At 43.5% G+C, this 16,273-nt stretch overlaps 1 protein-coding gene and 1 pseudogene across 1 annotated transcript in view; one reads left to right on the top strand and one right to left on the bottom strand.

Moving 5' to 3' along the window:
- CDH13 (cadherin 13) overlaps window positions 1-16,273 on the top strand; it is a 1,178,985-nt gene that overhangs the window by 1,158,676 nt on the left and 4,036 nt on the right. Inside the window, exons 12-13 of the mRNA XM_010355650.2 lie at window positions 2,660-2,893; window positions 5,918-6,136. Coding sequence (XP_010353952.1) covers window positions 2,660-2,893; window positions 5,918-6,136 — 453 coding nt within the window. The remainder of the gene's footprint in view (window positions 1-2,659; window positions 2,894-5,917; window positions 6,137-16,273) is intronic.
- LOC115895382 lies at window positions 568-683 on the bottom strand (annotated as a pseudogene).

The following is a 16,273-nucleotide window of genomic DNA, read 5'->3' as shown; positions in this document are numbered from 1 at the left end:
AAGGCCCTCCAGGAGCCCATGCCACCATCAGTGCCCTCAGCTCTGGAGGAGCAGCTCCACAGCACCCCACGACTTTGCATGTAGAGCCACATGGGGAGGGTGTGACCTGCAGCTGCGCTGAGTCTTGGCAGAACACCCTGCGGTCCCCCAGCCAGTTTCTCGTTGCCTTCCGGGTTCTGTGAGGTGCAGGGGCTTTCTGCCGGCCCCTCTCAGGACACAGCTGCTGCTATAAAACTGCTGAGAAGCAGCTTGGAGTTGGCTCTGCTGCAACATCCCTTCTTTCTGTTGCAGTTGTCCAGTCCCTTTTATTTTGCCGTGACCTGCACCAAGGCCACAATGCCCATGCCTCCTTCTACTGTCTAAGTAATACACCTTCTGCATCTAAAGAGGTCTCTTTGTTTCTTCACTAGGACTTGCTTGTGTCCTGTATGCCAACTTCGAATACTCTCTACCCTTCTAACCCCCATGTAACCTGACAGCCTAACCGCAAACTTAATGTCATTTCCAAACATAAATATAGTACAAGATAAAATAAAATTATACTTGGCAATCTGGCTAAGTGAAAATAAGGATTAGAAAAAGGAAACAAAGCCTTAGGGTAGGTTAGTACTGTATAGTATTACTTTATTAAACTGATAAGAACAGATCTACACTTGATCTTAGCCAAAACGCCAAGAAACGATTGTACTACTGAATAAAATTACAGTGCTGTAATTTTAGAGGTGCTTCAAATTCTTTTGGGAATAAGGCAAATCTGTGTACTTAAAATGTGTGGTCTATGAATTTGGCTGTAACCTTTCTTGCAGAAAATTGGAAATTACAAACAAATGGTTTGTCCCAAGAGCAAACCTCTAATGCACAAATGATTGAAAATGAGTTCAGAGAAAACTTAAGTAAAGGCAATCTGAGTTTTATTAACATTAAACACCCTTTCTTTAAGTGAGAGGCATTACTAGGGCCAGGTGCAGTGGCTCACACCTGTAATCCCAACACTTTGGAGGCCAAGGCAGGTGGATCTCCTGAGGTCAGGCGTTCGAGACCAGCCTGGCCAACATGATAAAACCCCATCTCTACTAAAAATACAAAAATTAGCTGGGCATGGTGGTGCACACGTGTTACCCCAGCTGCTTGGGTGGCTGAGGCATGAGAATCGCAGGAACCCAGGAGGCAGAGGTTGCAGTGAGCCGAAACCGCACCACTGCACTCCAGCCTGGGTGACAGAGCAAGACTCTGTCTCAAAAAAAAAAAAAAAAGAAAAGAAAAGAAAGACATTATTAGATTGGTAATTATGAGGGTCATTATCTTAAAATAGTATTTCCTAAAATGAAAAACATTTCAGGAAGTAGCTGAAATATTAGGAAAAAAACAAGGCTTTAAAAATAAGGCCCAAAGATTGAATGATGATTGCTTCTATGCCCCTGTAGCCAGCTGGTGATCTCATTTCTCATCACTAACCCACCTTCCTAAATCTGTCCTGTCCAGCAGGGTCAGCCATCCCAGCCCCCAATGGCACCATCGGCCATCTGAGACTCTTTTTCAGCCCCAGAAGAAAATCTCTCAGATTAAATCTTTCCCTCTTTAGTCAACTCCCTAGTTAGAGGAGAGCTACAGCAGGGAAACCATGGCCATCTCTCATGGAGACTCCATCCTCCCCCTGCCACCAACATGTGTGAATACCTGGCTACTTATGTAAAAGATTTAATTTGATAAGTGAGGAAAAGTCATATTTATCTCCATTCTTTGAATAGATTTCAGTGTGTGAGAATGACTTTTCAGTGTGTCAGAAGCTTGGTATTCTAAGGGTAAAGTATTAAGCCTAAAGAACTTCAATCAAAAGTCTTTAGGCCAGGCGCAGTGGCTCACGCCTGTAATCCCAGCACTTTGGGAGGCCGAGGCAGGCGGATCACGAGGTCAGGAGTTTGAGACCAGCCTGGCCAACATAGCGAAACCCCATCTCTACTAAAAATACAAAAAATTAGCCAGGCGTGATGGTGGGCACCTGTAGTCCCACCTACTCAGGAAGCTGAGGCAGGGGAATCGCCTGAACCCAGGAGGCGGAGGTTGCAGTGAGTCGAGATTGCACCATCGTACTCCAGCCTGGGTGACAGGGTGAGACTCCATCTCAAAAAAAAAAAAAAAAAAGTCTTATATATGATAAATGGGTTTGTAAACCACTAAACTTTATACCAAAAAAAATCTGTTATTGTTAGTCTTGTTTGCAACTATTAATAATAACTGAGAAATGGGCTGGGCATGGTGACTCACGCCTGTGATCACAACATTTTGGGTGTCTGAGGTAGGAGGATTGCTTGAGGCCAGGAGTTTGAAATCAGCCTGGGCAACATAGTGAGACTCCGTCTCTACAAAAAATACAAAAATTATCCTCTGAGATGCAAACGCTAAGCCGGGTGTGGTGGCGTGCGCCTGTGGTCCCAGCTACTTGGGATACTGAGGTGGTAGAATTGCTTGAGCCCAGGAGGTTGTGGCTGCAGTGAGCCTTGATCACACCACTGCATTCCAGTCTGGGTGATAGAGTGAGACCCTGTCTCAAAAAATAAGATAACTGCAAAATGCACTAAGTTTACAATGTAAAAAGTACTATGGTAAATTGCTCTGACATATACCAGTTGCATACCAACATCTTCCCTTTTTCCCACAGGCAACCCTCCTGCTACAGGCACTGGGACTTTGCTGATAACCCTGGAGGACGTGAACGACAATGCCCCCTTCATTTACCCCACAGTAGCTGAAGTCTGTGATGATGCCAAAAACCTCAGTGTAGTCATTTTGGGAGCATCAGATAAGGATCTTCACCCAAATACAGATCCTTTCAAATTTGAAATCCACAAACAAGCTGTTCCTGATAAAGTCTGGAAGATCTCCAAGATCAACAGTAAGTCTAGCTAAAGCATTTCTTCCTATTCTTCCAGCTTTCAGTTTAGTTTCTCTTCCCAAAATGTTCTTTCTCTACTATTCTCTCATGTATTCTTATTTGGTTCATTTTAAGTTATTGGCTTATTATAAATACTGACAATTTTCCCACCAAGAAACAAATGCAATTTATAAAAATATTGAATATCTGTTTCAAACATAGACGTTTTCTCTTCTGCTTCCTTTCTGATGTTTTCTGTGCTGTACACCCTGTGTTGTATATCCTAACCTGTCTGCTACATACACTACATACTATAACTCCAATATTCTCTCATTAAAATTTTAATATATTTAGGGGGCACAACTGCAGGTTTCTTATATACATACGTTGATTGCATAGTGGTGAAATCTAGGCTTTAAGTGTCCCCATCACCCAACAGTGAACTTTCTCTTAACTAATCTGTAGTTTCTGCCATCCCAGAGTTCCCAGCAACGAGACTGTGATTCTTTGTTCTTCCTCTTTCTCTTTTAATTAAACTCCACAGATTCTTTCTTTGTAACTAGCTTACGAAGAATATTGGCCAACCTGCCCAGTCTCAGCAGTCTCTGCTTCTCCCCAGCTATCTCTTGGCTCAGCTGTCTCTGCAATCTCAGGGACAGAGAACTGTGTTAACATTAACTTTCACCAGCACATTGAAGAGACTTTTCATGGTATACTTGCCGTCATAAAAGACTAAAGGAAAGAGAAGCACTAGGATAAGAATCTTTATAGTCTTCAACCTCCAACCTTCCATAGTATGCTGCAGACCTCCTCAAACTTGACTTGGTCTAATGATGACCTTGGCTTTTGTTTCAAATCCTTGACCATCATTGACTTTGATGTCTTCTTCCATGCATCTTCTTTCTCCTTTATAAAACTTGCAAGCAATGTCTCCTTCCACCAGTCCTTCCACATAGGAAGGTGGAATTCAAAACTTAACCCAGCTTCTATCACTTGCCTTATTAAGACTGAAACATCAATGTATTAATATGGAGTATCCCTATATCCACAGTCTCACCCACCTTCTTCCCCAAATGTAAACTAACTACTAAGTTCACCTTGTCTTCCAATAAAGTAAAAGAAAAAACAAACAAAAAAAAGGCGTTAGATACTATGTCTTCAATAATATACTTATCCTGCTGTTGACCCAGTCAGGGTCCCCACTTCTTATATAGGTGGTAGAAGTTATAAGGGAGACAGAGAATTACCCATTTCATTAGGTTTTGCCTAATGTACAACTGTGCATAACATTTTCTATTTAAAAATCTCATATCTATTGTTATAGCCGTATCTCATATCTTATTTTATTAGTGCCTTTTGCTTGTTATTGATTCTATTTGCCTGTTTGTCTATTTTATTGCTTTTTGAAGAATGAATTCTGTTACACTGATTGTTTTTAATCAAAACAGCCCTTCTCTTGTTTGAGGGGTTAGTGTTTTATTTGCTAGTTTTTATGGCTGTGGCCAATTTGAATAAACATCTCCAAATCTTTCCAATTGGAACTTTCTCATTCAAGAGTTTCTTCTGGTGGGGGGTGGTGGAGGGGGTGAACATCAGGATAAATAGTCAATGCATGCTGGGCTTAATACTTAGGTGATCAGTTGATAGGTGCAGCAAACCACCATGGCACACATTTACCTACGTAACAAACCTGCACATCCTGCACATGTACCCCGGAACTTAAATTTTGTAAAAAAAAGAGAGAGAGAGAGTTTCTCCTTTGCTCAAGGAAGATGGGAAAATGCTATTTGATTTAACCTGCCATCTCACTAGGTGACCATCACATTAGTCATTGCTGCTGCTGTCACCTTCTAGTAGTGATCGTGCTTCATCTATTTTTATTTTCCTGTCATTACACTCTTATTTTTTTCTCCTGGTTTTACCTAATGGAAAAAAATGCCTTCTAAATGATTTTGTTGTCTCACACTTTTTTTTCTGAATATTTAGCCCTGTTTATTCCCAGAAAGGGACACTTAAAAATATGTATGCCCCTAATCATGTCAGTGACTTTATCCCAAGGTTAAAGAATAGACCAGCTGGTACAGCCACTGCCAAGTGTCTCCCAAGGGCCTGGGTGATCGTGGCTATCGCCAACGCATATGACATTAGGGAAGTGGAGGGGAAGCTTAAAGATCTAGTGTCTATGTTGCAGGTTCCCACCCAAATCTAGAGCTGTGGACTGAGGATTGATTAAAAACCAAAAACAAGGCTGAACACAGTGGCTCATGCCTATAATCCCAGCACTTTGGGAGGCTGAGGCAGGCAGATCACCTGAGGTCAGGAGTTTAAGACCAGCCTGGCCAATATGGTGAAACCCCATCACTACTAAAAATACAAAACTTAGCGGGGCGTGGTAGCATGTGCCTATAATCCCAGCTACTCAGGAGGCTGAGGCAGGAGAATCGTTTGAACTCAGGAAGCGGAGGTTGCAATGAGCCGAGATCACACCACTGCACTGCAGGCTGGGCAACACAGTGAGACCCTGTCTCAAAAAAAAAAAAAAAAAACTGAAGACAAAAAACGTAGGCTATAGAACCCATCTCCATGATAACACATCAGGGTCCTGCCCACATTGAGAGCAGGTGGATTTTCACCTCAGTTTTCTAGATGTGGAATGCAGTCTTTGTCAAGATGGCTTTTTTGTGTAATAAATTTGCAGGGAGGAGTTCTTAGTAATCAATCATCTTCATGAAAGGAGCTCTCCTTGAAATTGATTATGATGGTGCTGAGGCACTGAACTCTGGTGATGGAAGCACTCAGTCTCTGTGCTGTTCATTACAGGAGCCACCAGCCATGTGTGGCTTCTGGACGCTTGGAATGTGGCAGGTGCCACTGAGGATCTGAACTGGTATTTTCACTTGATGTTAATGAATTTAAATTTAAGCATTCCCATGATTATAAATGAAAATGCAGCACCTGTTTGGTGTGATTTTAGTCACCAAAACCTCACTCTTTTATTGGAAAAAGTCTCATCCACTCTCACCAGGACCCTCCTTGCCTTTACAGATACACACGCCCTGGTAAGCCTTCTTCAAAATCTGAACAAAGCAAACTACAACCTGCCCATCATGGTGACAGATTCAGGGAAACCACCCATGACGAACATCACAGATCTCAGGGTACAAGTGTGCTCCTGCAGGAATTCCAAAGTGGACTGCAACACGGCAGGGGCCCTGCGCTTCAGCCTGCCCTCACTCCTGCTCCTCAGCCTCTTCAGCTTAGCTTGTAAGTTGGCGTAACTCCAGTGCATGCACAAGTAGGAAATTGTAACTTCATGGGGTTCATGAAGCTGGCATTTTTCCATATACCTTTCCAAGAAAATGTATCCCAGAAGAATCATTCATCTTTAGTGTATGTCTGTATGATAGAACATGTTATATGTAGAAGTGCTCCCACTAATGTTTAAAGGCATCTTAACAATCCCTTCCAGCCAGTCTGAGGAATTGTGCAAAGGTGTTCATTGGTAGCCTGCAAACCAGGTGGTAAGCAAAACTTCCTACAGCTGCCACTCAACTTGAGCTAATGAAAATGCACCCAGATTAGTTAACTGGTCTATCAGAGGCCTGTTTCTCTCTACATTATGCGGAATGATCTTTTGCAAGGTTAAAACAGATATTATGAGACTTTCTGAGAATAGTCATGAGAATTTATGGATGGAGGTTGGGCTGCAGGGAAAATGATCAATGCATAATTCACACTGTTTTTTCACTGGCTAGTAATAATGACTATAATATAATGAAACGTTGTTTTAAACAAATGAATTATTATGCCAAGTAATATAGATATGAGGATAAAATGAATAAATACATGTGTCAGATATTCCTTATTTATGAAATACTAGTCCAATTTTAACTTTAGCAGTTATTCATATGTAACTGTTACCATCCGAAAGCCATTTGGGCCTTGCTATTTACCTTTTGAGAAGGTATTGGTGTAATTGCAAATTAGGAAGTTGGGAAATTGGCAGAAAAAGAAAACAGAAGGTGTTATATCCTAGTGACAGTGGTGAGCTGCCAGGAAATCGTATAGTCCAACATTGGACATTTGTGTGTATAAAGCTCTGTGCAAGACCAGAGTCCTGTGAGTAGAAGGAAAAAGAAGGACTGGGCACGGTGGCTCACACCTATAATCCCACCAATTTCGGAGGCCAAGGTAGGTAGATCATTTGAGGTCAGGAGTTCAAGACCAACCTGGTCAACATGGTGAAACCTTGTGTCTACTAAAAATACAAAAATTAGCCAGGCGTGGTGCCATGCGCCTGTAGTCCCAGCTACTCGGGAGGCTGAGGCAGCAGAATCGCTTGAACCCGGGAGGCGGAGGTTGCAGTGAGCTGAGATCGTGCCACTACACTTCAACCTGGGTGACAGAGCGAGACTCTGTCTCAAAAAAAGAAAGAAAGAAAGAAAGAAAGAAAGAAAGAGAGAGAGAGAGAGAGAGAGAGAGAGAGAGAGAGAGAGAGAGAGAGAGAGAGAGAGAGAGAAGAAAGAAAGAAAGAAAGAAAGAAAGAAAGAAAGAAAGAAAGAAAGAAAGAAAGAAAGAAAGAAAGAAAGAAAGAAAGAAAGAAGCCATTATAGCATCTCACTAGTCCTTCAGACTGGGCATTTCTGAAAGCTAACATATCATCTTCCCCTACTGACCTGCCCCTCTGCCTGACTTGCCTCTGATGACTGTTCCACCATCATCATCACCATCATCTCCATGTCTCCTTCCCAATCTTCCCACTGCAAAGCCCAAGAGAGTCTAAGGGTCCAACACTTTCCATCCATACCTGCCTCCACCCTCCTGTCTCAGATGCTAATGTTCACTTAACCTCAATTATCTCACTGTCTTTCTAACTTTATCTTCTGCAAAGAGAGAGAGAAAATAGAAATCAGGAGGCTGCCCCTCGGAGGCTTCTCTTGAGTCTTTTCTGTAAAGTAGAGACAATTTCAGATGAAGGGATAGAGATGGGACTGGGGACTGAGAAGAAATTAGGAAACCTTGTCAAAGGGCAAATAATTCGACTGTACAGCAATTGGGCTGAACATTGAGCAGGGGTGGTCCAGAGGAGGTTCGATACTGTCTTAGTCCTTTCGGGCTACTATAACAAAACACTATAAACTGAGTGGCTTACAGAAATGTATTGCTGATCATTCTGGAGGCTGAGAAGTCCAAGAACAAGATGCTGGCAGATTCATTGTCTAGTGAAAGCCCACATTTTGGTTCACATATGGCACCTTCTCCCTGCATTTTCACACGACGGGGAGAGGCAAGGCAGCTCTCTGGGGCCTCTTTTATAAAGGCACTCATCCCATCCCATCCATGAGGACTGTGACTTCCTGACCTACTAATTTCCCAAAGACCCACCCTCCTAATACCATCACCTTGGGGATCAGGTTTCAGCATATGACTTTTGGAGGGGCACAAACTTCAGCAGATACTAGAAACCACCCAGTTTATAGTATTTTGTTATAGTAGCCTGAACGGACTAAGACAGTATCCAATCTCCTCTGGACCACCCCTGCTCAACGTTCAACCCAATTGCTGTACAGTCGAATTATTTGCCCTTTGACAAGGTTTCCTAATTTCTTCTCAGTCCCCAGTCCCATCTCTATCCCTTCATCTGAAATTGTCTCTACTTTACAGAAAAGACTCAAGAGAAGCCTCCGAGGGGCAGCCTCCTGATTTCTATTTTCTCTCTCTCTTTGCAGAAGATAAAGTTAGAAAGACAGTGAGATAATCGAGGTTAAGTGAACATTAGCACCATACCATAGCAGATACCATGAATTTATAGCAGCACGTTATGCTTGTTTGCCCCCTTGCTTTGCTGACAGATATCCTAGACCTAGATTTCTAGAGTGTAGGAATGTTCCCTTTGTGAGAGTGTGCTCTCTGGGGCCTGGTTTGCTGAGTCATCGCCAGCAACCTGCAAGTCACTCTTGTATAGCATCAGCTGGGGAGATGGTGGTGGGTCTCAAGTCTGGCTGCACAATAGAAGCACCTGGGGAACTTTTAAATACAGCTACCCATACCCGGGCCCTACCCTATGACTGGAAGGGCAGCTTGGACATTTGTCCGTTTTAAAGCCTCTCCAGATGGTCCACAGATACTGGGAAATCAGGACCATCCTGGTGAGTAACTCCAAGGTTTAGGTACAGGCTGCTGGACATTCTAACACTGTCCTCCAATCTTGTCCACACCCTAAACATGTGCTGGTTCCTTCAGTTCACAACTCAATAGGAAACAGGTGGAGGAGGGTAAATTTAAGAATAGAAATGTGAAGATGATTGCTACTGACGGTGACGGGTTTCCTGGCACCATCCCTCCTCCAGGGAGGAAGCTACAGTGAGATGACAGAACACATCCAATATGAGAATTTCTATAGCACCAACTTTCCAAAAAGTGTTTCAGAAGCTTACAGAATTAAAACGTGAACAAGACAGCAAGTTAAACTTGACAAGGAAGAGAAACCAACTAGGAAGAGTTGGGGATGGAGCTGACTGACACTAAATTTGGCCTGAGCTTCCTGTTGGCTTGCCGTACACACTTGCCACTGTGTGATAAGAGCAGCGTGTTACTTGCACTGGTAGTTCCTAAATGCTGTTGCACATCAGAACCACTTAGGAAACATTTTTAAAATGCTAATTTCTGAGCTCAGTGCGCTAGAAACTTTCATTTGTGGTCTGGATTACGACTTGAGATTGGGGAGTAGGGAGTTGGGAAATGGAAGTGAACGGATGCATGGACAGACAGATGGCTAAATGAAAGGAAACATGTATTTCTCCCTCTTTTCTTTTGTTCTTTTTTTTCCTTCGTCTTTCTTTTCTGTTTCTTTGTTTGTTTGTTTATTTGAGACAGCGTCTCACCCTGTCGCCCAGGCTGAAGTACAGTGGCACGATCTCAGCTTATTGCAACCTCCACCTCCTGGGTTCAAGTGTTTGCCCTGCCTCAGCCTCCCAGGTAGCTAGAATTACAGGCAAGCGTCACCGCGCCCGGCTAATTTTTATATTTTTAATAGAAACGAGGTTTCACCATGTTGGCCAGGCTGGTCTCCAATCCCTGACCTCAGGTGATCTGCCTGCCTCAGCCTCCCAAAGTGCTAGGATTACAGGTGTGAGCCACCACACCTGGCCCCTTACTTTCTTTTTCTTCAAAAAATAAGATATTACAGGTAGAGGTAAAATTGCCTATGTTTCTCTGCCCAATTTTATTTTCTGTTCTCTCTCCTCAGAAACAATAGTTACCATGAATTAGCTATTCATGTGCATGTCCAGATGTTTTTATACTTTTGCTACACACAAACTCACACATACACACACTCACATTCACACATAACACATACAGTTCTATTTTGTACAGTTTGTAAAACGTCCTGTAATTCATATTATATTGGGCATACCATTCTGCGGCTTACTTTTCTTCCTCCCTGTGTTACATTCACAAGGTCCATCCATGTTGCTCTAATTCAGCGCTCAGCAAACTTTTTCTGTAAAGGGCCAGATGGCTTTGTGGGCCATATTAGTCTCTGTCACATATTCATCTTTATTGTTTTGTTTGTTTGTTTGTTTGTTTCTGTCTTTTGTACCACCCTTTAAAAATGTGAAAACCCTTCTTTGCCTGGGACCTATCCAAACACGGACTTGAGGTTAGAGTCAGCCCACAGCCTTCCTTGGCTGAACCCCACTCTGCTCCATTTATTCTGACTGCTGGAGGATCCTGTCATTTGAATACAGTGCAGTGGATTCCCTTATCAGCAGACACATTAGAATCATTTACTATGACCAACGCTACTATAGTAAGAGATCTCCATTTTCCACCAGCTCCTGGAGTGACTGCTAGACAGACCACAAGCCCAGCACTGCCCAAGGACCACCACTTAGAAGCCACTGCTCTAGAAGCAATGCTTGCAGCCAGGTGCGGTGGCACACCCCTATTATCTCAGCACTTTGGGAGGCCAAGGCAGGCGGATCACTTGAGGTCAGGAGTTCAAGACCAGCCTGGCCAACATGGCAAAACCCCATCTCCACTAAAGATACAAAAATTAGCCAGGCGTGGTGGCAGGCACCTATAATCCCAGCTATTGGGGAGGCTGAGGCAGGAGAATCGTTTGACCCTGCGAGGCGGAGGTTGCAGTGAGCCGAGATCATACCACTGCACTCCAGCCTAAGCGACAGAGCAAAACACAACACTTGCAGAGGTCCAGGAGCAATTGGAACTCAAGTAGAACAGAGTTTGGATAAATTGGAGAGCAGTACTTCCTATGTGATTGCAAAGAGATAAAAATCCTATGTGTGTGCAATGGGAATGCATACGCACATGTACATGTATGTTGTGTGTGCACGCACGTGTGTGTACACAGAAAGAAGACAATTGAGGGAGTCACGTCACACATCGCCCTCTGTAATTCCAATTTCGGGACATCAAAGCCTGACTCAGCGACATCTCTTTGAAGAATGAAGGTGCTGCAGAACGCTGCTCACAGGCCAGCCACTCTGGACTGGAAATGAGTGTTTTTAAATGGAGACCAGAGCCGCTGTGCCCCTGCTTGTTAAAATACAGATTTGCAGGCCCATCCAACCTATGGCGTCAGCATCCCAGCTGACAGGGGCCTCTAGCACAAAGCCCAGTGTTTGGTTATTTTTATACAATATTTTTATAATAATACACATTCTGCTACCACCACTCCACACAGTAAGTATTAGTAAACCTTGAATTTTTTTTAGATTAAAAGAAAAAGACTTGGCAGTATTTTTTTCTTATCAACAAGGGATTTTCTTGTGGCTGTCACTTTGAGACTCCTGATCAACAGATGTCAATCATGAGCAGGTTCCCAAGGATGTCCCACTTCTCATCTCTTAACTGAGCTCTTGGATCAGTTAATCTAAGGCAGAATTGCCCAATAACTCCTAAAGAATTGCTTCACAGTTAGTATCATTGATAAAAGACAGACACAGGTACACTAGGTGTGAGATGCCACATGTGCTCATCAAAGGGGAGCCATCCCATCTAGCATCACGTGATTACATCCCACTATAAGTAGGGGCACCTGTATGTAAAGTCAAAATTATTCCCAAAATGAAACTCTGGATCTCCCCGTGTAGCTGGAAAGGTACTCAGTTGACACTCCAATGGTTTGCTCCACAAAAACAGGTAGTTTCAGGCCCCAAAAAGCAGTTAAAAATAGGTGTTACCAGTTACCTTCAAAAACACACCTTGAAGGCCAGGCGCGGTGGCTCAAGCCTGTAATCCCAGCACTTTGGGAGGCCGAGACGGGCAGATCACGAAGTCAGGAGATCAAGACCATCCTGGCTAACACGGTGAAACCCCGTCTCTACTAAAAAATACAAAAATCTAGCCAGGCGAGGTGGCGGCGCCTGTAGTCCCAGCTACTCGGGAGGTTGAGGCAGGAGAATGGCGTAAACCCGGGAGGCGGAGCTTGCAGTGAGCTGGGATCCGGACACTGCACTCCAGCCTGGGCGACAGAGCGAGACTCCATCTCAAAAAAAAAAAAAAAAAAAAACACACCTTGTCTGGTCATGTATAAAAGTCATAAAATTTTCTAATATTGTTTGTTTAAATGTTAGAGATGCCTGCCAAATGTCATGATTTATGTTTTATTATATACCTAGTCCAAGACATTCTTCCTAACCAAAAAGGGATGGACATAAGACATGGGAGAGTCTGGGTCAGAGGTAGCAGGAACAGGTAACCACGAGTGCCTGACCTCTCAAATGCATAAGAGCAGACATTAAAGTGGCCGACCCCATGTGTGTTACCATTTATATGACATTGACAACAGGCTGCACAGAAATGAAATGAGCCTAAACCCTCAAGCAAGGTTTGGAGAAAGGGGAGGGTGATTTCAAAAACACTGAAATTAGCAGCTTTCTTTTTTTTTGAGATAGAGTCTCGCTCTGTCACCCAGGTTGGAGTGCAGTGGTGTGATCTCAGCTCACTGCAACCACTGCCTCCCAGGTTCACCTCCCAGGTGATTCTCCTGCCTCAGCTTCCTAAATATCTGGGATTACAGGCACCTGCCACCATGCCTGGCTAATTTTTTTGTACTTTTAGTAGAGACAGAGTTTCACCATGTTGGCCAGGCTGGTCTGAAACTCCTGACCTCAAGTGATCCACCCACCTCAGCCTCCCAAAGTGCTGAGATTACAGGCATGAGCCATCACGCCTGGCCTGAAATCAGCTTTTAAAGTACACAGCTTCCTAACTCAGCCATAGTCCTTACAGTAATTTTGGGAGCAAGGAAGTCAGCTTGCTCTTTGACGTTTCTTTAAAGCAGGGTCAGCCAAGTCTAAGACACAGACCACATCTGGTCCACTGCCCATTTTTGTAAATAAAGTTTTATTGAAACATAGCCATACCTATCATTTCCATATCGCCTGTGGCTGTTCTCTGCTGCAGTGGTACAGCTGAGTAGCTGCCACAGAGACCACCTGGCCCAGGAAGCTGAAAATATTAACTCTCTGGCCCTTCCCACTTTAAAGCATCGTTCATAAAACTGCGTGTGATGTAGGAGAAGATAATCACGTCACACTCATGGCAAGAAAAAATACTCAGATCCAAGTAGACTAGCAGCAACCAAACATGCTGATGTTTGGGAGCTTTTTTCTGATTTTCTTCAGTGCTCTGGTGATTATCCCATTTTCTAGATGAGAAAACTGATGCTCAGACAGGTCCCCAGGCGAGTAATCAGTGAGGCCAACATTCACCATTGACTGCCTCCCGTACCGAAAAGGATAATAGTATTTCAATTTAGTATGATCTGATCCTGTAGGTGGCTTTACTGCAACTGAGAATTGAACTGAAGGATCGGCATTTCCTTCTTTGACATCTGAAAATAAAGGAAATAAAACTAATGATATTGAAAGTAATAAAGAATGAAAATGAAATGATTTTTACCATCAGTTGTTGTATAAAGTGCATGTCAGTGGCGTGAAGCAGATGTGTTAATTCTTCTCCTAGCCCCATCCCAGTGAAGGAAGCTGGCATTGCCATTCAGCTGTTTCTGTGGTTTTTGTAGCATGGCTTTGCATGGTATGGCAAGTCTCAAAAAAAGAACTTGTCCGGAAACCATTTCTGACCATTGCTTTAGACGTAATTAACCAGTATTAGCAAGAATATAAAAGGACAGATCAGGTGAACTATCTTAAATACCAAAATTAAATGTCTCTATATGAGCAGTAGGAAGTAGACAAACTCAGACACAATAAAGAAGCTTAAAGAGGTGAGTGGGCCAGGCACAGTGGCTCATGCCTATAATCCCAGCACTTTGGGAGACTGAGGCGGGAGGATTGGTTGAGGCCAGGAGTTTGAGACCAGCCTGAGCAACATAGTGAGACCCCCATCTCTGAAAAAAAAAAAGAAAAAAGAAAGCCCTGCCCCATATCAGCTAAAAATTAACAGTAAATAAAATGTGGACCAGGCATGGTGACTCACAGCTGTAATCCCAACAGTTTAGGAAGCCTAGTAGAGCTGATCACCTGAGGTCAGGAGTTCGAGACCAGCCTGGCCAACATGGTGAAACCCATCTCTACTAAAACTATAAAAATTAGCTGGGCATGGTGGCACACATCTGTAATCCCAGCTACTCGGGAGGCTGAGGCAGAAGAATCGAGTGAGCTTGGGAGGCAGAGGTTGCAGTGAGCTGAGATCATGCCACTGTACTTCAGCCTGTAGGACAGAGCAAGACTCCATCTCAAAAAGATAAAAATAAAATGTGCATGCCTGGCTGGGCGGGGTGGCTCACACCTGTAATCCCAGCACTTTGGGAGGCCGAGGTGGGTGGATCACGAGGTCAGGAGTTCAAGATCAGCCTGACCAACATGATGAAACCCCATCTCTACTAAAAATATAAAAATCAGCTGGGTGTTGTCGCACATGCCTGTAATCCCAGCTACTCAGGAGGCTGAGGCAGGAAAATCGCTTGAAACCAGGAGTCAGAGGTTGCAGCGAGCCAAGATTGCACCACTGCGCTCCAGCCGGGGAGACAGAGCAAGACTCTGTCTCAAAAAAAAAAAAAAAAAAAAGCCAAGATGAGCAAAAGATAGCCACTTTTTTAAAATTTAAACTCTTCTTAAATTTTATTTTTCAATGTATTGTTTGCATGCAACAAAATGCATCCATTGCAAGTGTACAGTTTGATGCATTGTGGTAAGTGTACAGAACTTTCTTTCTACCACACCCTAGTCAAAATACGGTTTCCTTTGCTTTTGATCCCTTTCCCCAATCCAGGCTCTCATTGATCTGCTTTCTCTAATAATGGTTTTGTCTTTTCTAGATTTCCTAGAATGTATCAGTATTTTGTTCCTTTCTATTGTGAAACATATGATGGGCAGACACAGGGCCTGAAAAGGCATTAAACCCAGGCAGAGTGGGCTGTCCTCGGCCTGCAGACAACCGCAGTCATGCTTTGCAGACTTTTGTCCCTTTAAGTGACATGACATTATGGACAATGGCAGTTGACCTCGGGGGCTTTTCATGCACCTTGCACATACAAGCTAAGGGCTTTACCTAAATTACATAAATTTCCTCAAGTAACCATCTCAGTAGCCCTGGGAGGAATCACTTATGTTATCATCTAAATTGACTTAAAACAGGAATTCGAGACTCTAATTTGAAAACAAGAGATTGGAGCCTATTTAGTAGATTTTATGCAGCCAAAGCTGTTTTTCTGTTTGTTTGTTTTCTATTTTTAACTAATTTGCCTCCCAGGAGACACTTGAAATGTCTAGAGACATTTTGATTATTATTGCCTGGCAGGACGCCACTAGTGGTGTCTAGTGGGTGGAGGTTAAGGGTGCTGCTAAGCGTCCTCCCATACACAAGACAGCACCCTCCACAAAGAATTATCCAACCCCAAATGTCAGTAGCACTGAGGCTGAGAAACCCCACTCTGCTCTCTAACCAAAACTAGACACAGAAAGTAGAGGCATTCTACCACCTGACAACATAAATGGCTTTTGCCCATTTGAAAAAATAAAGAGGAGTAAGTATCCAACCTAAAACAACACTTTAAAGAACATTCTTGGCCGGGCGCGGTGGCTCAAGCCTGTAATCCCAGCACTTTGGGAGGCCGAGGCGGGCGGATCACGAGGTCAGGAGATCGAGACCATCCTGGCTAACACGGTGAAACCCCGTCTCTACTAAAATAAATACAAAAAACTAGCCGGGCGAGGTGGCGGGCGCCTGTAGTCCCAGCTACTCGGGAGGCTGAGGCAGGAGAATGGCGTAAACCCGGGAGGCGGAGTTTGTAGTGAGCTGAGATCTGGCCACTGCACTCCAGCCTGGGTGACAGAGCGAGACTCCTTCTCAAAAAAAAAAAAAAAAAAAAAAAAAAAAAAAAAAAAAAAAAAAAAAAAACATTCTTCC

This window comes from Rhinopithecus roxellana, chromosome 20, assembly GCF_007565055.1.
Source record: "Rhinopithecus roxellana isolate Shanxi Qingling chromosome 20, ASM756505v1, whole genome shotgun sequence".
In the NCBI taxonomy this organism is placed as follows: Eukaryota; Metazoa; Chordata; class Mammalia; order Primates; family Cercopithecidae; genus Rhinopithecus; species Rhinopithecus roxellana.
Note: the sequence above shows the minus strand (reverse complement) of the source record. Positions and strands in the feature narration are given on the sequence as shown.